The sequence below is a fragment of the Lissotriton vulgaris genome, chromosome 1_1 (genome assembly GCF_964263255.1).
Source record: "Lissotriton vulgaris chromosome 1_1, aLisVul1.2, whole genome shotgun sequence".
In the NCBI taxonomy this organism is placed as follows: Eukaryota; Metazoa; Chordata; class Amphibia; order Caudata; family Salamandridae; genus Lissotriton; species Lissotriton vulgaris.
The window spans coordinates 1,042,929,369-1,042,944,694 of record NC_141685.1 but is presented as its reverse complement, the minus strand read 5'-3'; the positions used below and the strand labels follow the sequence as shown (position 1 = coordinate 1,042,944,694).

Below are 15,326 nucleotides of genomic sequence, written 5' to 3'. Positions count from 1 at the left end.
AAGCATGTGTGCGATCGTTTTGGTGGGCTGGACAACGGAAAGTGGGATCATCTATGATTGTCGTCATTCGTTACTCTTTGAAATGCTACTTGCTCATTGGTCAGTTTGTATGCACCAAATGTAAATTGTGATGTTGCCAGAGGCGTAATTTTCGGCATAAAAGACCGAGTTTCGTTCATTGAGTTGGTGCAGTCTCTGTCGAACTACCCGTGTGTACTTCGTAGACCTCTGTCCCTGGTTGCAACCAATAAAACTTTGGTCTTTGACGTCATCAAGAAGTATCCCGTGTCTCTGTTTGCCAAGACAGGGGAATCCGGGGTCTTTGGGTGTTGCCCTGACACCGCTGGGTTATTGTAATAGTATCGGTTCCGAAAAACCCAGTACCTCATCCTAGAGCCAGTTGTACGACCATTCCATTTTGTGAGTGTGATATGTGACTCACAAAATGGAAAGTACAACAGTGTTTGAGACACTGTTTATGTTTCCCAAATGGGTCACAAGGTTAACTGCCTCATTAATATTCATTGACCCATTGGGAATGGCCAGCACTCACAGGGATGGTGGCCTGCTGGGGTCAGCAGACCACAATGTCTGTGATGGCTTTTGAGATAAAGCAGTTTAAAAAAAAATGCAGCCCGTTTTCCTTAAAGGAAAAGAGGCTGCATTTACCAAGCAAAATGAAATGTTTCAGTTCCATTTTTTAAGAGTAGGCAGTGGTCAGTGGGACCACTGCCTGCTCTTAAAAAAATGTTTGCTGCCCGACACAAAGGCGAATGGGTCCCCTGGAGATCTCTTCTCATTTGTGACTGGCTTACCATCTACCTGAAGTAGGTGGTAACTGCGATTGTTTTGCGACTGCATTTGGGGTCGCAAACAATCGTACATACCATTGCGACTCTTTACTTGGAAGGGATGCCCCTTCCTAATAGCGAGTAACAAACCCTATTTTGCTTGTCGGTAATAGCTTACCAACTCGCAAAATAGGGTTTGTACATGCCACAGACCTATTTAGCAGTCGCATACAGGCCAATTTCACGTTTGCGACCACTTAAAATGATCGTACATCTGGACCCTAGTCATTATTCATAGTGCTGAAAGTGCAGCTGGTTTACTATCCTAACCTACTTAAAGAAAGAGGTTCCAGATATGGGAAACTGCAGGGGTCTACCACAAAGCTCAGCAGGTGCCTCCCCAGGGATACAAGTAAAAAAAGGGCTATGCCTCTGTCTCTCTTTCAGCTGCCAGCAGCACTCTCTTCATAGCATGATGAGGGGACAGTAGTAGTGGTCCTCCTCTACGGACAGAAGTGTATTCTAGGAGACTAGCACTCTGCTGCGGAATCAGGTCGCTGGGAAGCATCCCTCAACGGTGTCAAGACTCATGGTCATTGGCTATGAATTTCCCATTTTCCAGGAAGAATTTGACATCTAGGCCCACATGCATCAATATCGGCTTTTGCGATTTCTAAATTGCGAAAAATAGCGATTCGCAATTTAGAAATCGCAAAAGCCTATGCATGATTATTTTTTCATTTTTTATGCAATTCGGTAAAAATCGCTATTTTTACCAAATCGCATAAAAAATGCGATTTTCAAATTGCGAATTCGCAATTCCCATTCATTCCTATGGGCCAAAATGCCCATAGGAATGAATGGGAATTGCGAATTCGCAATTTGAAATCGCAAATCATCAATACATTTCAAGGGTGGAGAGGGGGGTCTAAATGACCCCCCCTGCACCCATGAAATGTACTTTTCAGTAGAAGTTACATACACACATGTCCTAAGGACATGTGTGTCTGTAACTTAACAGTTTAAAAAATGCATTTTTGTGCATTTTTAAACAATTTCGCAAATTACCACGAGGTTGAACTTCGTGGTAATTTGCACTTCCAATTTGAAAAATCGCACATTTTTGGGAAATGATGCATAGCATTTAAGAAATAGCAAAATTGCGATTTCTTATATGCTATCGCAATTTTAGAAATCGCAAAAAAGTTGCGATTTCTAAAATAGCATGATGCATCCCAAACAGCACTTTTGGAATCGCAAACGGCCGATTTTAAGGAATCGCACCGTTTGCGACACCAAAAATGCTTGATGCATGTGGACCCTAGTTACTTATTCTCAGCAATGAACTCAATGATTCATTCATTTAATTATTAAGACCCCCTGCCACTTCCAGGTAGAGCTACAAGTGTGTAGGCGATTTATTGTCAATGAGCCTGCAGTGAAATCTTTGTTCATAACAAATGTATTAGGAATGCAGTTTTTTTTGTACTTTCTCGTACAGGTGTCCCTCTCTTGCTGGGACTCCTATCTCTGGTTATCATATTGAATTCAGACAAGAGTACCTTTTTATAAAAGCTGACCTGGATGGACGAGCTTTCTGTCAGGACTACAGAATCAAAAAGACATGATACACAAGTAAAAACAGCTGCCACCCCTAATTCATTTAGTACAAGAATGTGTTATACAATATTCACAGAAGGCTCTGCTTTGAGAATAATTTAACATTTCAGTTCTGCTTCTTTTTCAGGCAGAAAAGCAAATTCTGCAGACGATTTTTACCCAATTGAATAGGTAGGAGCTTAGTAATCAGCACATATAACTTCTAGGTACCACTTTTATTCTGAAAAAATGCGGTTTCTATTAGCAACGGTCACATACATTTAGGGAGAGCACTCGGGGTCTGGTAAAACATCATAACGCTCCAAGATCTTTTGCAGCTGAAGACGTTTTGTATGCTAAAGACAGTGTGGGAATTAACTTTGAACATCAAAAAATCCTTAGGCACTAAAGTTCTCTTGGGGACCAACTTAATGGTGATATCACAAGTATTGTGAGGCTTTCAAACCAACCATTTTAAAGGTAGTCGTGGGTGTTTTTAAATCATTTGAACTTGGTTTCAGATTTTTATCAACAAGGAAAGCCTCTAAAATAACTATATTTGTATTGTTTGTGGCAGCTGAATCTTCTGTAAGATCACAAACTGAGTGTGCTCAAGAGTTGCTGCCCCCAGAGAATGTAAGCACATGGCCACTCTGGATCTCTGAGATTCTGCATGTTTAGTGTTTATTTCCCTAAACTGCCGCCAGGTTTTAGGCTTGAACATCTTAGAGGGAGCTCATACGCTGTGACCCAGAGGAGTCTTAGAGAAGACAAGCACTGGCCAATTCTAGAGTTCTGTTGTATTGTAGCATACGTAAAGCACTTATTATTCTAATTCAGAAGCACTTGCTTTCATGGGTTGCATGCTATACTCTTGAGGGGTGGGTGGTTGCAAGGGCGGTTTCTTTGTTTTGATCCTATGTGGCTAGTGTTTCCATGCTGTGCGTGATAATCCCAGAGGTATGGTTACTGTGTTGTGGGATGCAAGTCTTAGCAGTGCGATGGATGGAGGAGTGTGAGAGGGAGAGAGGCAAAGATTATGGTTTTCAGTAAGCCAGCACCTTTGAACAGCTTTGCAGGTCCTTTTATGATATTTTTTAATATCTTAGTTCACTTAGCTGGTTACCACAAAGGGTTGTCCATTGTGAGGTTTGTAGTTTAAAGTATATGTTCCTGAGCCGGCACAGGTGAAAGGGAGAGACAGTGGGGAGATCTGATATCTTCCCATATATGATTATCATTGTGAGATGTCATTAAGTGGTTATCGTTTGCAGCTAGTTGAGACCTGCAGTGGTGGAATAAATTAGAGACTTATTAAATCCTTAACAAACGTGGTGAACCAAGGTAGGTTTTATTGAGCTCCAGCTGTTCCAATCAGCAGCAGCTGTTGCTGCAAAAATTCTTTAACCACAACCTTCCACTCTACCAGACGAATCCATCATTGCAACAGAGATAATCTGGAACACATCAAGTCCTCTATTGGCCAGCAGTATGTGGCAGACCTCCTGAGCTATTTCATGCCTGATCGGTTGGTGATGGGTGGTTTATTGATATGGACTGGCAAAGTACTGGATGATGGACAGGTTTCCTTCAGGAGCTCTGTGAGGGTAAGAGGGCCATTCAGTATAAGGGAGTTAGTAAGCAGTCTGTTTTTGCACTCATTTACCTATAGCGAGGCCATCCACTGCAAGGAAAGCTCTACGTCTCTGTGTTGATAATTGAAGATTATTTGTTTTAAAAGAAAGAACCTAAAAATGAATACAAAAGGCAGCAGGAAGGAGCATTGTCAATGTAGGTTGATATACCTGCATGATGCAATTTCCTTCTGTTTTTAATGGTATCCCAATACCACTCAGTTCTAAAAAAGCATTATTTATTTTATTTTCCATAGAAAAATGGGTGAAAAAGTGCAAAGAAAATGCGCTGGTAGGTGGCGGCCACACCCAGCCGACATTTCATCTTCATCAGTGGACAGCTTATTTTTTTTTGATATGCTAAATGATTAAAGTATTCATAGATATTCCTGAAATGGTGGAAAAGGTGAATTTGAAATGACAGCCAAACTACTGAACTGTTACACACGTTTGGAATTTCAAGGAACAAGCAAACAACCTGAGAATGTTACTGTTAGCAAAGAAGTAGCCTAAAAATGGATTAAACAAGCTAAGACAGGGACCTGGATCAATAAAAGGATGCTTTATTGGAGACTGCCTTAAAAATCCATGTGATGTACTGACGTGTGGCAACATGGTACAGCATATAATGTACAAAACTTCGACCCTTTCTTAATAGAGGCTGTCATTTCTGTGAAAGCCACTTTTAGCTTTTAGAGGAGAATACAATATTAAGGACAATTTAATCCATAAAAGACTGAGGCAAATAGTGCATGTGGCCTCTCAAGTCACATTTTGAGGTCTATCACTCCTAACCAGCCACCATCCTGGCATTAGCTGCTGTGTATGCAGATTAACAGAGAACACCGAAGACATACACTGATCTTGCAAATAATATGTCCTGGGGAACATCTCAAACACATTAACACTGAGAATGTCATTTCTCATGTATTTTCTATGTGGATTAAGATATAGTGACCACCAGCAATGGGACAGTATGCACAGAGAGCATCCCAGCTGTATCAGCTGGACAAGACACAACACCGAATTGATGTCTCATTCCTTAGAGAAGGGGCACATCAAGGATGAAGTAAAATGTTTGAAAAGTTAACACATTCTGTCGATCAAACACCTGCAACAAAAACCTTCTTCAGAAAGAACAAACATGGCTTTTTAAATTAAAGACGCATATGATGCCATTTTATGCCAAGCATTGGTTCTCTCAAAAAATTATTAATTTAGTTAGAATTAAATGTCTGAATACCAACAATTGATAGCAGAATAGAGAAACATATGAGTACCCCAATAAATATAATTAAGGAAATTTGAACTACTCTCTGCAATTTAACAAGTTCCCAATGTGTCACTGCTGAATAGTCTCAGATAGACAATAATCAGCATAACTCTATCATATCTACTTCAGTAGCTAGATTAATAGCTTTGCGGTTACCACTTGACCAACATAACTTATAATTAAAATGAAGGTTGTAGAAATACGTAAATAGAGACCTTGGGGACCTAGCTTCCATGTCAGTTTTTACCATTCTCCAACAAAACAACAAGAATTGACTGTCTAATCCATTCACATGCTCAAGAACGCAATGAAGCAGTGACTTATTTTATCAATATTGAAAACTAAATACATATTCGTGTACTAACCACCCAAGGTAATTAAGACATGGTTGTGAAAGACTTTTTGGGCACATGTGGATAGCTGACCTTGAAAGCAACTCTGCCCATTGCTATCTATTAACATTTTGTTTAGTCAACCTAATGTTCTTGCTTTCTATTCAATGGTTTTATTTGTTTTAACCTGAAATAATAGTCTTTGGCCTTGACCTAAACTGTGAGCAGCTGAAAGTACAGGACCTCAGCTGCACTCCAGACCACTGTCGCAAAGGAAGCCCCTTCCTCCGTAGCCACTGTGGGAGGAGAGAGGAGGCCAGTGTCCAGACCACTGGCATCAGCCATGTCCTCATACCAGGTGTTGTCGGCCAAGGACTCTGCTAGGGGTTTAGAATAGCCGTAGAGATCCTCAGATCCTCTCCATTCATGTTCCTCAAAGAGCCTTTTCAGGGAAATAGGGTTCCGGCTCCGTATCAGAGTCGGGAATCCCAACGGGTTCAGCACTGCTGATGGGCGTCTGCAGTGCTGAGAATGACGCAGTGTGCAGACAGAATATCGAATAAAAAATATCGAGTTGCACAAATATCGAGTAAAAAATATTGTTGTTCAGAAATATCGACAGCAAGAATATCGTGGTCAAGACTATCGAATATAAGTAATATCGACTTTAAAAATATGAAAGTATTTAATATTGTTTACAAAAATATAGTAGTTAAAAATATTTTTTTTAATTAATATTATGGATTTTAGCATATATTTTATATGTCTGTGATTTATCTTTATTGTATAAGAATTGTTTGTATTTTTAATATATGTGTTACATTTTTAGTAGTTATTATTTTATTTTTTTGAGTTTTGTGTTTTTAGTTCTGTAGCATGTTGTGGGTTTACGGGGGAATAGGGTGGGAAGTAATCTAAATATATTAAATTAATTGATACATTTTTATTTAATAATATTTGTTTGATTAAAATTTAATAGTTCTAAATGTGTAAAGTAATTCATAATTAATTAATTATGGTAATTGTGTACTTAATTTTAGGTGTGTATTGTGGTTAAAGGTGGAAAGAGTAGGAAGTAATTTATTTGTAATTTATGAATTAATAAGTGGTTGTTGATTAATTAATTGGTAATTAATTATGGTCCTTGTGTAATTAATGTTAGGTGTCTGTTGTGGTGTTTGTAGGTGCAAAAGGTGGGAAGTGATTTATTTGTAATTTATGAATTAATGGTTGTTAATTAACTCAAATTAATCAATTGGTAATTAATTATGGTAATTGTGTAATTAATTGTAGGTGTGTGTTGTGGTGTTTATAGGTGTAAAGGGTGGGAAGTAATTTATTTTTAATTTATGAATTTATAATTGGTTAATTTATTTTAATTAGTTGGTATTTAGTTATGGTAATTGTGTAATTAATTTTAGGTGCGTCTTTTGGGGTTTATAGGGGTAAAGGTTGATAAGTAGTTTAATTATTTCTTATTATTAATTTCATTGTTAATCGATATTCATTAAATTAATTTAAATTGTATTATGGTATTTGTGTAATTAATTTTAGGTGTGTGCTGTAGTGTTTATAGGAGTAAAGGGTGGCAAGTAATTTGTTTTTAATTAATATATAGTTGTTAATGAATGTTAATTATTTGATATTTATTTTGGGTAATTGTTTATTTTTGTGTGTGTTGTTTTAAGGAGTAGAGGGTGGGTATTAAAACATTTGTAATACTTTATTATTAGGTGTTAATAGAATAGTTTTTAGTTTAACTATAACTTTTAATTGTGTTTTATTATTTTATTATTTAATTTAGGTGTGTGCTGTGGATATTATAGTGTTAAAGTGTGTGTAGTCAATTAATGTTTATTCGTTTTTTATTAATATTTTTTATTGAATATTAATTATGTTAATTATGGAAGTACATTTAATTTAAAATGTTTCAGTGTTTTGTTTTTGGTGTGGTGTTATAGGGTAGGGAATTAAAGAAATAAATGTATGATTACATTTTTTTGCTCGTAAATATTTTCTAGTTTTAATTCATTATTTTATTTTATATAATATTTGTTGTTTTTTGTTATATGTAATTAATATTACGTTTTTTATATATTTAATATATATATATTTACATATATTGTTTATTATTTTAAATTATTTTTAACATTTTGAGTGTGAATAGTAATTTTTGTCTCTCCCCTATCCAACACTTTACCTAATGTTGCACTCACTGGAGTGGGAATTGTAATTTTTACCTCTCCGCTATCCAGCACTGTCCCTTCTGTTGCACTCACTGGCGTGGGAATAGTAATTTCTACTCTTTTTCTTTCCAACATTTTCCCTACTGTTGCATTGATTGTATTTTGAAATGTACGTTTTTATATTTTAAATCATTAATATTTATTTGTATTTTTTATATTATTTAAAACTTTTACCAAATTTAAAAATAATAGTTTCTTAAAAAGTTTTAAAGTAAATAAATGTGTATTAATTATTATGTTTGAGTGCTTCCTTTTTTTTTTAGATTATTTGTTATATTTTATTAAAATGTATATTAGATGTATTTTATTAAAATTATTTTTAATATTTAATATATTTAATACATGTTACTTTATTTTATATTTACATAAAATTCGATATTTTATACATCTCTATTTTTTACATCAATATTTTTTCGTCAATATTTTTGTACTTACCTGTTTAAGCAAAGGAGTTGATGTTTATGATGTCTATATTTCTACTCAATATTTTTAACATCAATATTTTTTACATCAATGTTGTGTCAGTGAACCGAACGGCGCTACAGGAACGGAACCCATAGGAGGTCGCGATGCCGCAACCGGGGCTGATCTGGATCCACTAAAGGACCCTGAGGGCCCGACTGGTGCTGAAGGACGACTCGCCAGCAGAGCCTGAGTCAGAGTCCCTCCTGCAGCCATGGGGCCCTAAGGTGCTCCAGAGGGGTCAAGCCACCCAAAAATGAGACCCATGGCCTCATAAAATTCTGGAAGTTGACCAGGGGTTGCACTAGCTCCAGGAAACTCAGGGAAGCGCGAAGCGGATCCGAAGTCGGACGCGGTCATCTAAGGGATGACCTGGACGCAGGGCCTGGGCTTGTGGCATCGTTCTCGTTGCTCGTCCGAATAATGGGGACAACATGGAGAAGTCAAAGAGCCCTTGACTTCTTAAACTTAGAGTGGGACTTGCCTAAAAAAGTCTGGGATAGAGGCAGTGACAGTCACAGGCAACTTTGAGAGGGGTCTCAGTATCTCTCTTGTGAACGGAACTTGGAGCAGGCAGAGTCGCGTGGCGAATGGCCAGAAGTTTCCGGGCCCACTCGCAGATGGCCTTGAGATTCATGGTCCTGCAACAATTAGGAGTTGTGGTCTTCTTCAAGCACCCCAGATACACCAATTGGGGGTCTGTCACAGACATTTGCTTATGCCAGGCTCCACAAGGCTTGACAGCAGTTAGTTTCTTCTGGGATATATGGCAGAAGCTGACAAAACTGTTGAAAAATTCTGTCAAAAAACATCTGAAGGAAGGTTTTCCGGATCTGCACTAATGGTGTGGAAAAGCAGGAACTGAGGTTAGCGTGCTGGGGTAGAGCCTGTATAGGCAACATGCATGTCATTGCTGGTGTGGGCTACGCCAACGATGCCAAGGGAAGCTGGACAACGCCACCTACAGGTGTGCAGGGGGGATTGGTAAAAAAATTCCTGAACCAGACGGATGCCTGGGAATATTCTAAGGTGAGGCATCTGCAGGCTAGAAGTCTCTATTAGATGCATGGCTCACCACCTAAATTAGAATCACCCCATGAAAGTTCAGTGACATTTGTAAAATGACCGCTAAATCATGTCCCACTATTGAATCTAGAGTCATGAACCAGTGCAACACAGACCACCACTGAAAGGAGGGTTAGAAGCTCTCATGGCTTACCACTGAAATTTCAGTTATAAACTCTCATGCATGACTCACCATTGAAGCTGGAGTCATAAATACTGAAGTTGTGGCTCGCATTGAAACTCCAAACTCACAACTGACTTGCTTCTTAGTTCATTAATGGCATTATCATCAAGGTGGGGGAGACATGATTGTTCTTAAGTTCATGTTTTCTAAATACCTCTCAAAGCACTGATATAATCTGATGTACTAACATTAAACACTTCAGCGTGTTAAAGAAATACACCTTATTGATTGTTGCAGACACTCTTTATATGTTTCTATGCTGTTCAATTTATATGGCAAACATTTTCATGGCTCGGCCCATGCACAGGCTCTTAGAGCCAAGCAAGATCTCTGTCTCGACTCTCCCTGTTAATTTGTTGGCTCGCCCACCTCTGTGTGCTGTAAGGCGCACATCCCTGTGTCAAGTAAGTACATGCACTTCCCTGCCCTTCCTTGGTCCCCAAATTCAAAGTCCACCTTAAACTTAACAAGTATTAGATAATATCTGTACCTGAATCTACATCATTTGGCCAGCCGCCACCCTGGCTGCTGCCTGCTGCCGGGGATCGGCCGGTCCCAGGGTAAAACACGTCATCGACAGGACTCTCCATTTCACTGTCGTCAATGGATTTTGGACGCTTGGTAGAGCTGCAGGGATGGAATAATGAAAAAAATATAGTTTGTACTTCAGCTAGCAGTACGTCAGCGTGACAGTGATTTTGTAATGCAAAAACTGTAATTAGCATGTCTTCTGATAGATAGAAAACAAGTAACTTACCTTTAACTGTGGTTCTCCAGCGTCAGTATCTTTCATGGATTCACATGCAGGAATCTTTCCCCTTCGTTGAAGTGGGAGTCCCTCTGTAACTTTGAAATAGTGGCATAAAGCACAGACACCTATTACAGCAATAGGCAGTGCTCACTTTGGGGGTCATTACAATGGCGGGCGGATCGACACCGCCCAAACGGCGGCGGTGATCCACCCACCATAATACACCACCCGCATGCCGTTTAACCCCCGCCATATTATGATGGCGGGGGGTACCGCAGCGGACGGAAAGTGCAGCCGCCACTTTTTCGCTGGTCGATTTGTCGACCGGCGGAAAAAGGACACAATATGGTGGCGGTGTCTTGCAGACACCGTCATTCATATTATGATGGCAGCGGAAATAGGCCTTTCCATGGAAAGGCCTGTGGTCTTTGCAATTGCGGGCCCGTTGTGGGCCCCCATGGTGTTGGGGGGTGCACATGTGGTGTACGTATGGTACCCACCCTCCATTTGCATGAACAAGCTTGCAGGCACCGCGTGGTCCCTGCCACGTTGTGCATGCAAATGCACAACATACATAGGGGGTCATTAGTATGGCGGCGGACCACCGCCCGCTGCAATGCCACAAAGGCAAGATGTGCCTTTCAATGCACAATATGACAGGCACCGCGTGGTGCTTGCCACGTTGTACACTGAAATGCAGGGGGGTACCATAGGTACCCCCCATGTGCACCCCCTACCCCCCACAATGGGCCCCCGCAAGCAAACTCTGCATGCCTTAAGGCATGTTTCCGCCCACATTGTAATATGACTGACGGTGTCTAACAGACACCGCCACCATATTCAACCCTTTTCCGCCCAGTCGACTTGTCAACTGGGCGGAAAAGCAGCGGACAGTCTTCCCATTCGCCGCGACCCCCTAGCCATCGTAATATGGCGGGGGTCTTTGTTGCATGTATGGCGGGCGGACTTTGTCCGCCCGCCATACCCCTGGGAATCGGGACCGCCCGCAATGCTTGTGGCGATCCCGCACCACACTGGCGGGCGCATCACGCATTTGCAACATTGCTGAAAGCTTAAAGAGCTCTGTGACTCCCCCCCCCCCAGGGAGTTCACTCATCAGATTTCATTGCACAAACATCATATTAGAATAAATGGCTGGGGTGAGCCACTTTTATGGGGAAAATAGTAGCTTGCATGTGAATCTATGAAAAAATACCAACACTGGAGTACCACAGTTACTGTTGAGTAGATCGTTCTTTCTCCAGCAATACCCTAACTAACAACTCCGCCCTTCCGTGTCTCCTGGCACATCAAGACATCAAGTGGCACCCTGACCTCTGAGCATCAGTGATCATTTTGCATACTATGCAGACCTTTGGTATATGTGCAAATAATCCCAGGCAGGCTAGCACACTGTGCATCTTATTAAACGCAACACCATTAATTTCCTTAGCAACACAGGCTTTCTGAGCAACAATAAGATATATATCATCAGGCCCCTGACATTCAATAGCCTCAATTCTCACAGAACTTTATATTCTGGCACAGGAAGTTTGATAGACCATCAACTGATATGTTAATAACAATGGGATCTTTAAGTTTCTTTTTGACAGCCAATGAAGATGGGTGTGAGACTGAATATCAGATGAACATACTGAAAAGATCCTCACATATACAATCTCTGTGTGCAAGATTTATGAGTCAAAGATACTCTTAGAGTAATGAGAGACGCCTCAATGCCTTTGCTTGTTTTTTTTCAACCATCAGACCCTGTTTGAGGGGGAGGGGTGCACAGGGCAGGCAGGGGATACTGGGCCTCTACTGTGGGGGTTGAGGTAATTTGGTTCTGTTGTCCTATAATTCATTTGGCTATGACTTTATAAACTGGGCCAAGCTCTTTTTTTTATTTTTTACTTTTTTTTTATTGATGTCTTGGATGCACCACAACACAGAAATATACTAACATATGCCGAATGAGTTCGGAACCAGACAAATTCGAAAGAAAATATAAATAAAAATACATTCCATAACATTCCCAATATTCGTTAAACAAAATACGATTCCCAGATTTTCTCAAATTTCCGAACCACCCCAATTCTTTGAGCATAACTTTGTTCACATTTTCTAACTCTCTCCATTTTATGGCGCCATTCTTGTACCGTAGGGCAATAGTGTGAACGCCAGTTCTGAAGTAATAATGATCTAGCCACAGCCATAGCTATATACAATAGTTTGACTAATTGCCCATTTAACATCAGCTCTAAATCAAAGCCAAACAAAATCAACTTAACATTCTGTGAAATCATAATTTTCTGCTACAAGAGACCCATATCCAAATGTCAAAAATTGAGGAGTTTTCCATGCTCAAAGCCTGGTCGTCTTATCGAGGATTCTCCTCATTTTCGGAGTCAAAGAGGGGCGTTGCGCTCTTTTTTAGTAAGAAGTTAAATGTCCAGATTGTCCACACAGAACAAGGGGGTTTAGGTCGTTGGTGTTGGGCTACATGTTTTATTCCAAATAGAGTAAGCCCTGTGACTTTGGTTAGTTTTTATGCCCCAGTAGAGGATAGACCAGACATCTACAAGGAATTGTTTCAATCTCTTTTAATGGTTAAAGGCGAGATCATTATAGGTGGGGATTTCAATATTACCATGAATGTAAAATTGGACTCCTCTAGTCACTTGAAGAAACAATTCAAACCTAAATCCTTGAGATCAATTAATAATAATATGTCTTTATTTGATCTCGTTGACCCCTGGCGTACTCAGAATCCTTCTAAAAAAGAATTCACGGCGTGGCCAAGATGGCGGGGTGAGCGGACGCTTCCTCCCGTAGCTCCTCCGGCCCAGCTCAGCCCGAGCCCCGATCCCCGCGCTTCTCTCCCCCCGCGGCTGCACTGCGGGTGAGAGAACTGTGCCGGAGTTCGTGGGGCACATTTTGATGCCACTTTGACTTCTGTGGCCCCGGGGGAAGTCCCCGAAAAGTTTATTCGGAGATCGCTCCGAGGAGTGGAGCCCGGGTCGCCCCGAGGAGAAGAGCCTGGAGGCGGAGCGTACGGCGGCGCTGTCCGCGCGCCTCGGCTGGGCCGAGTGCTGAAAAGCTGAAAGCCGGAGATCCCGAGGGAGCGGAATAGACGGACTCCGCGGAGTGAGGAGGCTTCCTGACCGGTGCCCTGGTGGCAAACACCATTGCTGGGCGACGAACCCCAGCCCTGCGCCGGCGACCTTCCCCCTACCCTGGGCTTCGAGGGGTGACGCCTTGCGAACTCCGCGCCTGGAGGCACTGGATGGCGGAGTTCGAGCAGTGCCCGAGCCGGGCAAATCAACTGGTGGTGAAGGGAGACATCGGTTTCGCACTTTCCGGACCCGTTGCTGTTTGAGAGTCGCCCACGGACTTGCTGGCCCGATTTACAAAAAGGGGGTGGTGATGAACAGAGTGTCTGAGTTAAACAGACCACTCTTACCCAGTCCAAAGATCAGGGCTTGATCCATCACCGTTATTTATCTCACTGCCCCATCCCAGCTCAGAACCTGGCTATATGCAAATCAGTCTGTCCCTGGCCCAGTGCATCATGGGAACAGGGCAGACTAAACTACCAAGCCAATTCTTCACCAGAAAGGAGACAAGCTACCGGGGACCGGTTTCTGGCATTTCAGCCTTCTTCGGCCCGGCTTGCTTGAATCCTGATGGAGCAGTGAGAAAGGGACTCATGTCTGAGTATACCCTGCCACACCTATAGTGGCCAAAAACGATTTACAAAAAGGGGGTGGTGATGAACAGAGTGTCTGAGTTAAACAGACCACTCTTACCCAGTCCAAAGATCAGGGCTTGATCCATCACCGTTATTTATCTCACTGCCCCATCCCAGCTCAGAACCTGGCTATATGCAAATCAGTCTGTCCCTGGCCCAGTGCATCATGGGAACAGGGCAGACTAAACTACCAAGCCAATTCTTCACCAGAAAGGAGACAAGCTACCGGGGACCGGTTTCTGGCATTTCAGCCTTCTTCGGCCCGGCTTGCTTGAATCCTGATGGAGCAGTGAGAAAGGGACTCATGTCTGAGTATACCCTGCCACACCTATAGTGGCCAAAAACGATTTACAAAAAGGGGGTGGTGATGAACAGAGTGTCTGAGTTAAACAGACCACTCTTACCCAGTCCAAAGATCAGGGCTTGATCCATCACCGTTATTTATCTCACTGCCCCATCCCAGCTCAGAACCTGGCTATATGCAAATCAGTCTGTCCCTGGCCCACTGCATCATGGGAACAGGGCAGACTAAACTACCAAGCCAATTCTTCACCAGAAAGGAGACAAGCTACCGGGGACCGGTTTCTGGCATTTCAGCCTTCTTCGGCCCGGCTTGCTTGAATCCTGATGGAGCAGTGAGAAAGGGACTCATGTCTGAGTATACCCTGCCACACCTATAGTGGCCAAAAACGATTTACAAAAAGGGGGTGGTGATGAACAGAGTGTCTGAGTTAAACAGACCACTCTTACCCAGTCCAAAGATCAGGGCTTGATCCATCACCGTTATTTATCTCACTGCCCCATCCCAGCTCAGAACCTGGCTATATGCAAATCAGTCTGTCCCTGGCCCAGTGCATCATGGGAACAGGGCAGACTAAACTACCAAGCCAATTCTTCACCAGAAAGGAGACAAGCTACCGGGGACCGGTTTCTGGCATTTCAGCCTTCTTCAGCCCGGCTTGCTTGAATCCTGATGGAGCAGTGAGAAAGGGACTCATGTCTGAGTATACCCTGCCACACCTATAGTGGCCAAAAACGATTTACAAAAAGGGGGTGGTGATGAACAGAGTGTCTGAGTTAAACAGACCACTCTTACCCAGTCCAAAGATCAGGGCTTGATCCATCACCGTTATTTATCTCACTGCCCCATCCCAGCTCAGAACCTGGCTATATGCAAATCAGTCTGTCCCTGGCCCAGTGCATCATGGGAACAGGGCAGACTAAACTACCAAGCCAAT

General features: G+C 41.9%; 1 protein-coding gene across 30 annotated transcripts in view; it reads right to left on the bottom strand.

Annotated features, from left to right (window-relative positions):
• NFIX (nuclear factor I X) overlaps window positions 1-15,326 on the bottom strand; it is a 1,679,708-nt gene that overhangs the window by 152,273 nt on the left and 1,512,109 nt on the right. For all 30 annotated transcript variants that reach the window (XM_086962266.1, XM_086962273.1, XM_086962361.1 and 27 more), the window contains one exon: window positions 10,077-10,213. In XM_086962266.1, coding sequence (XP_086818392.1) covers window positions 10,077-10,213 — 137 coding nt within the window. The remainder of the gene's footprint in view (window positions 1-10,076; window positions 10,214-15,326) is intronic.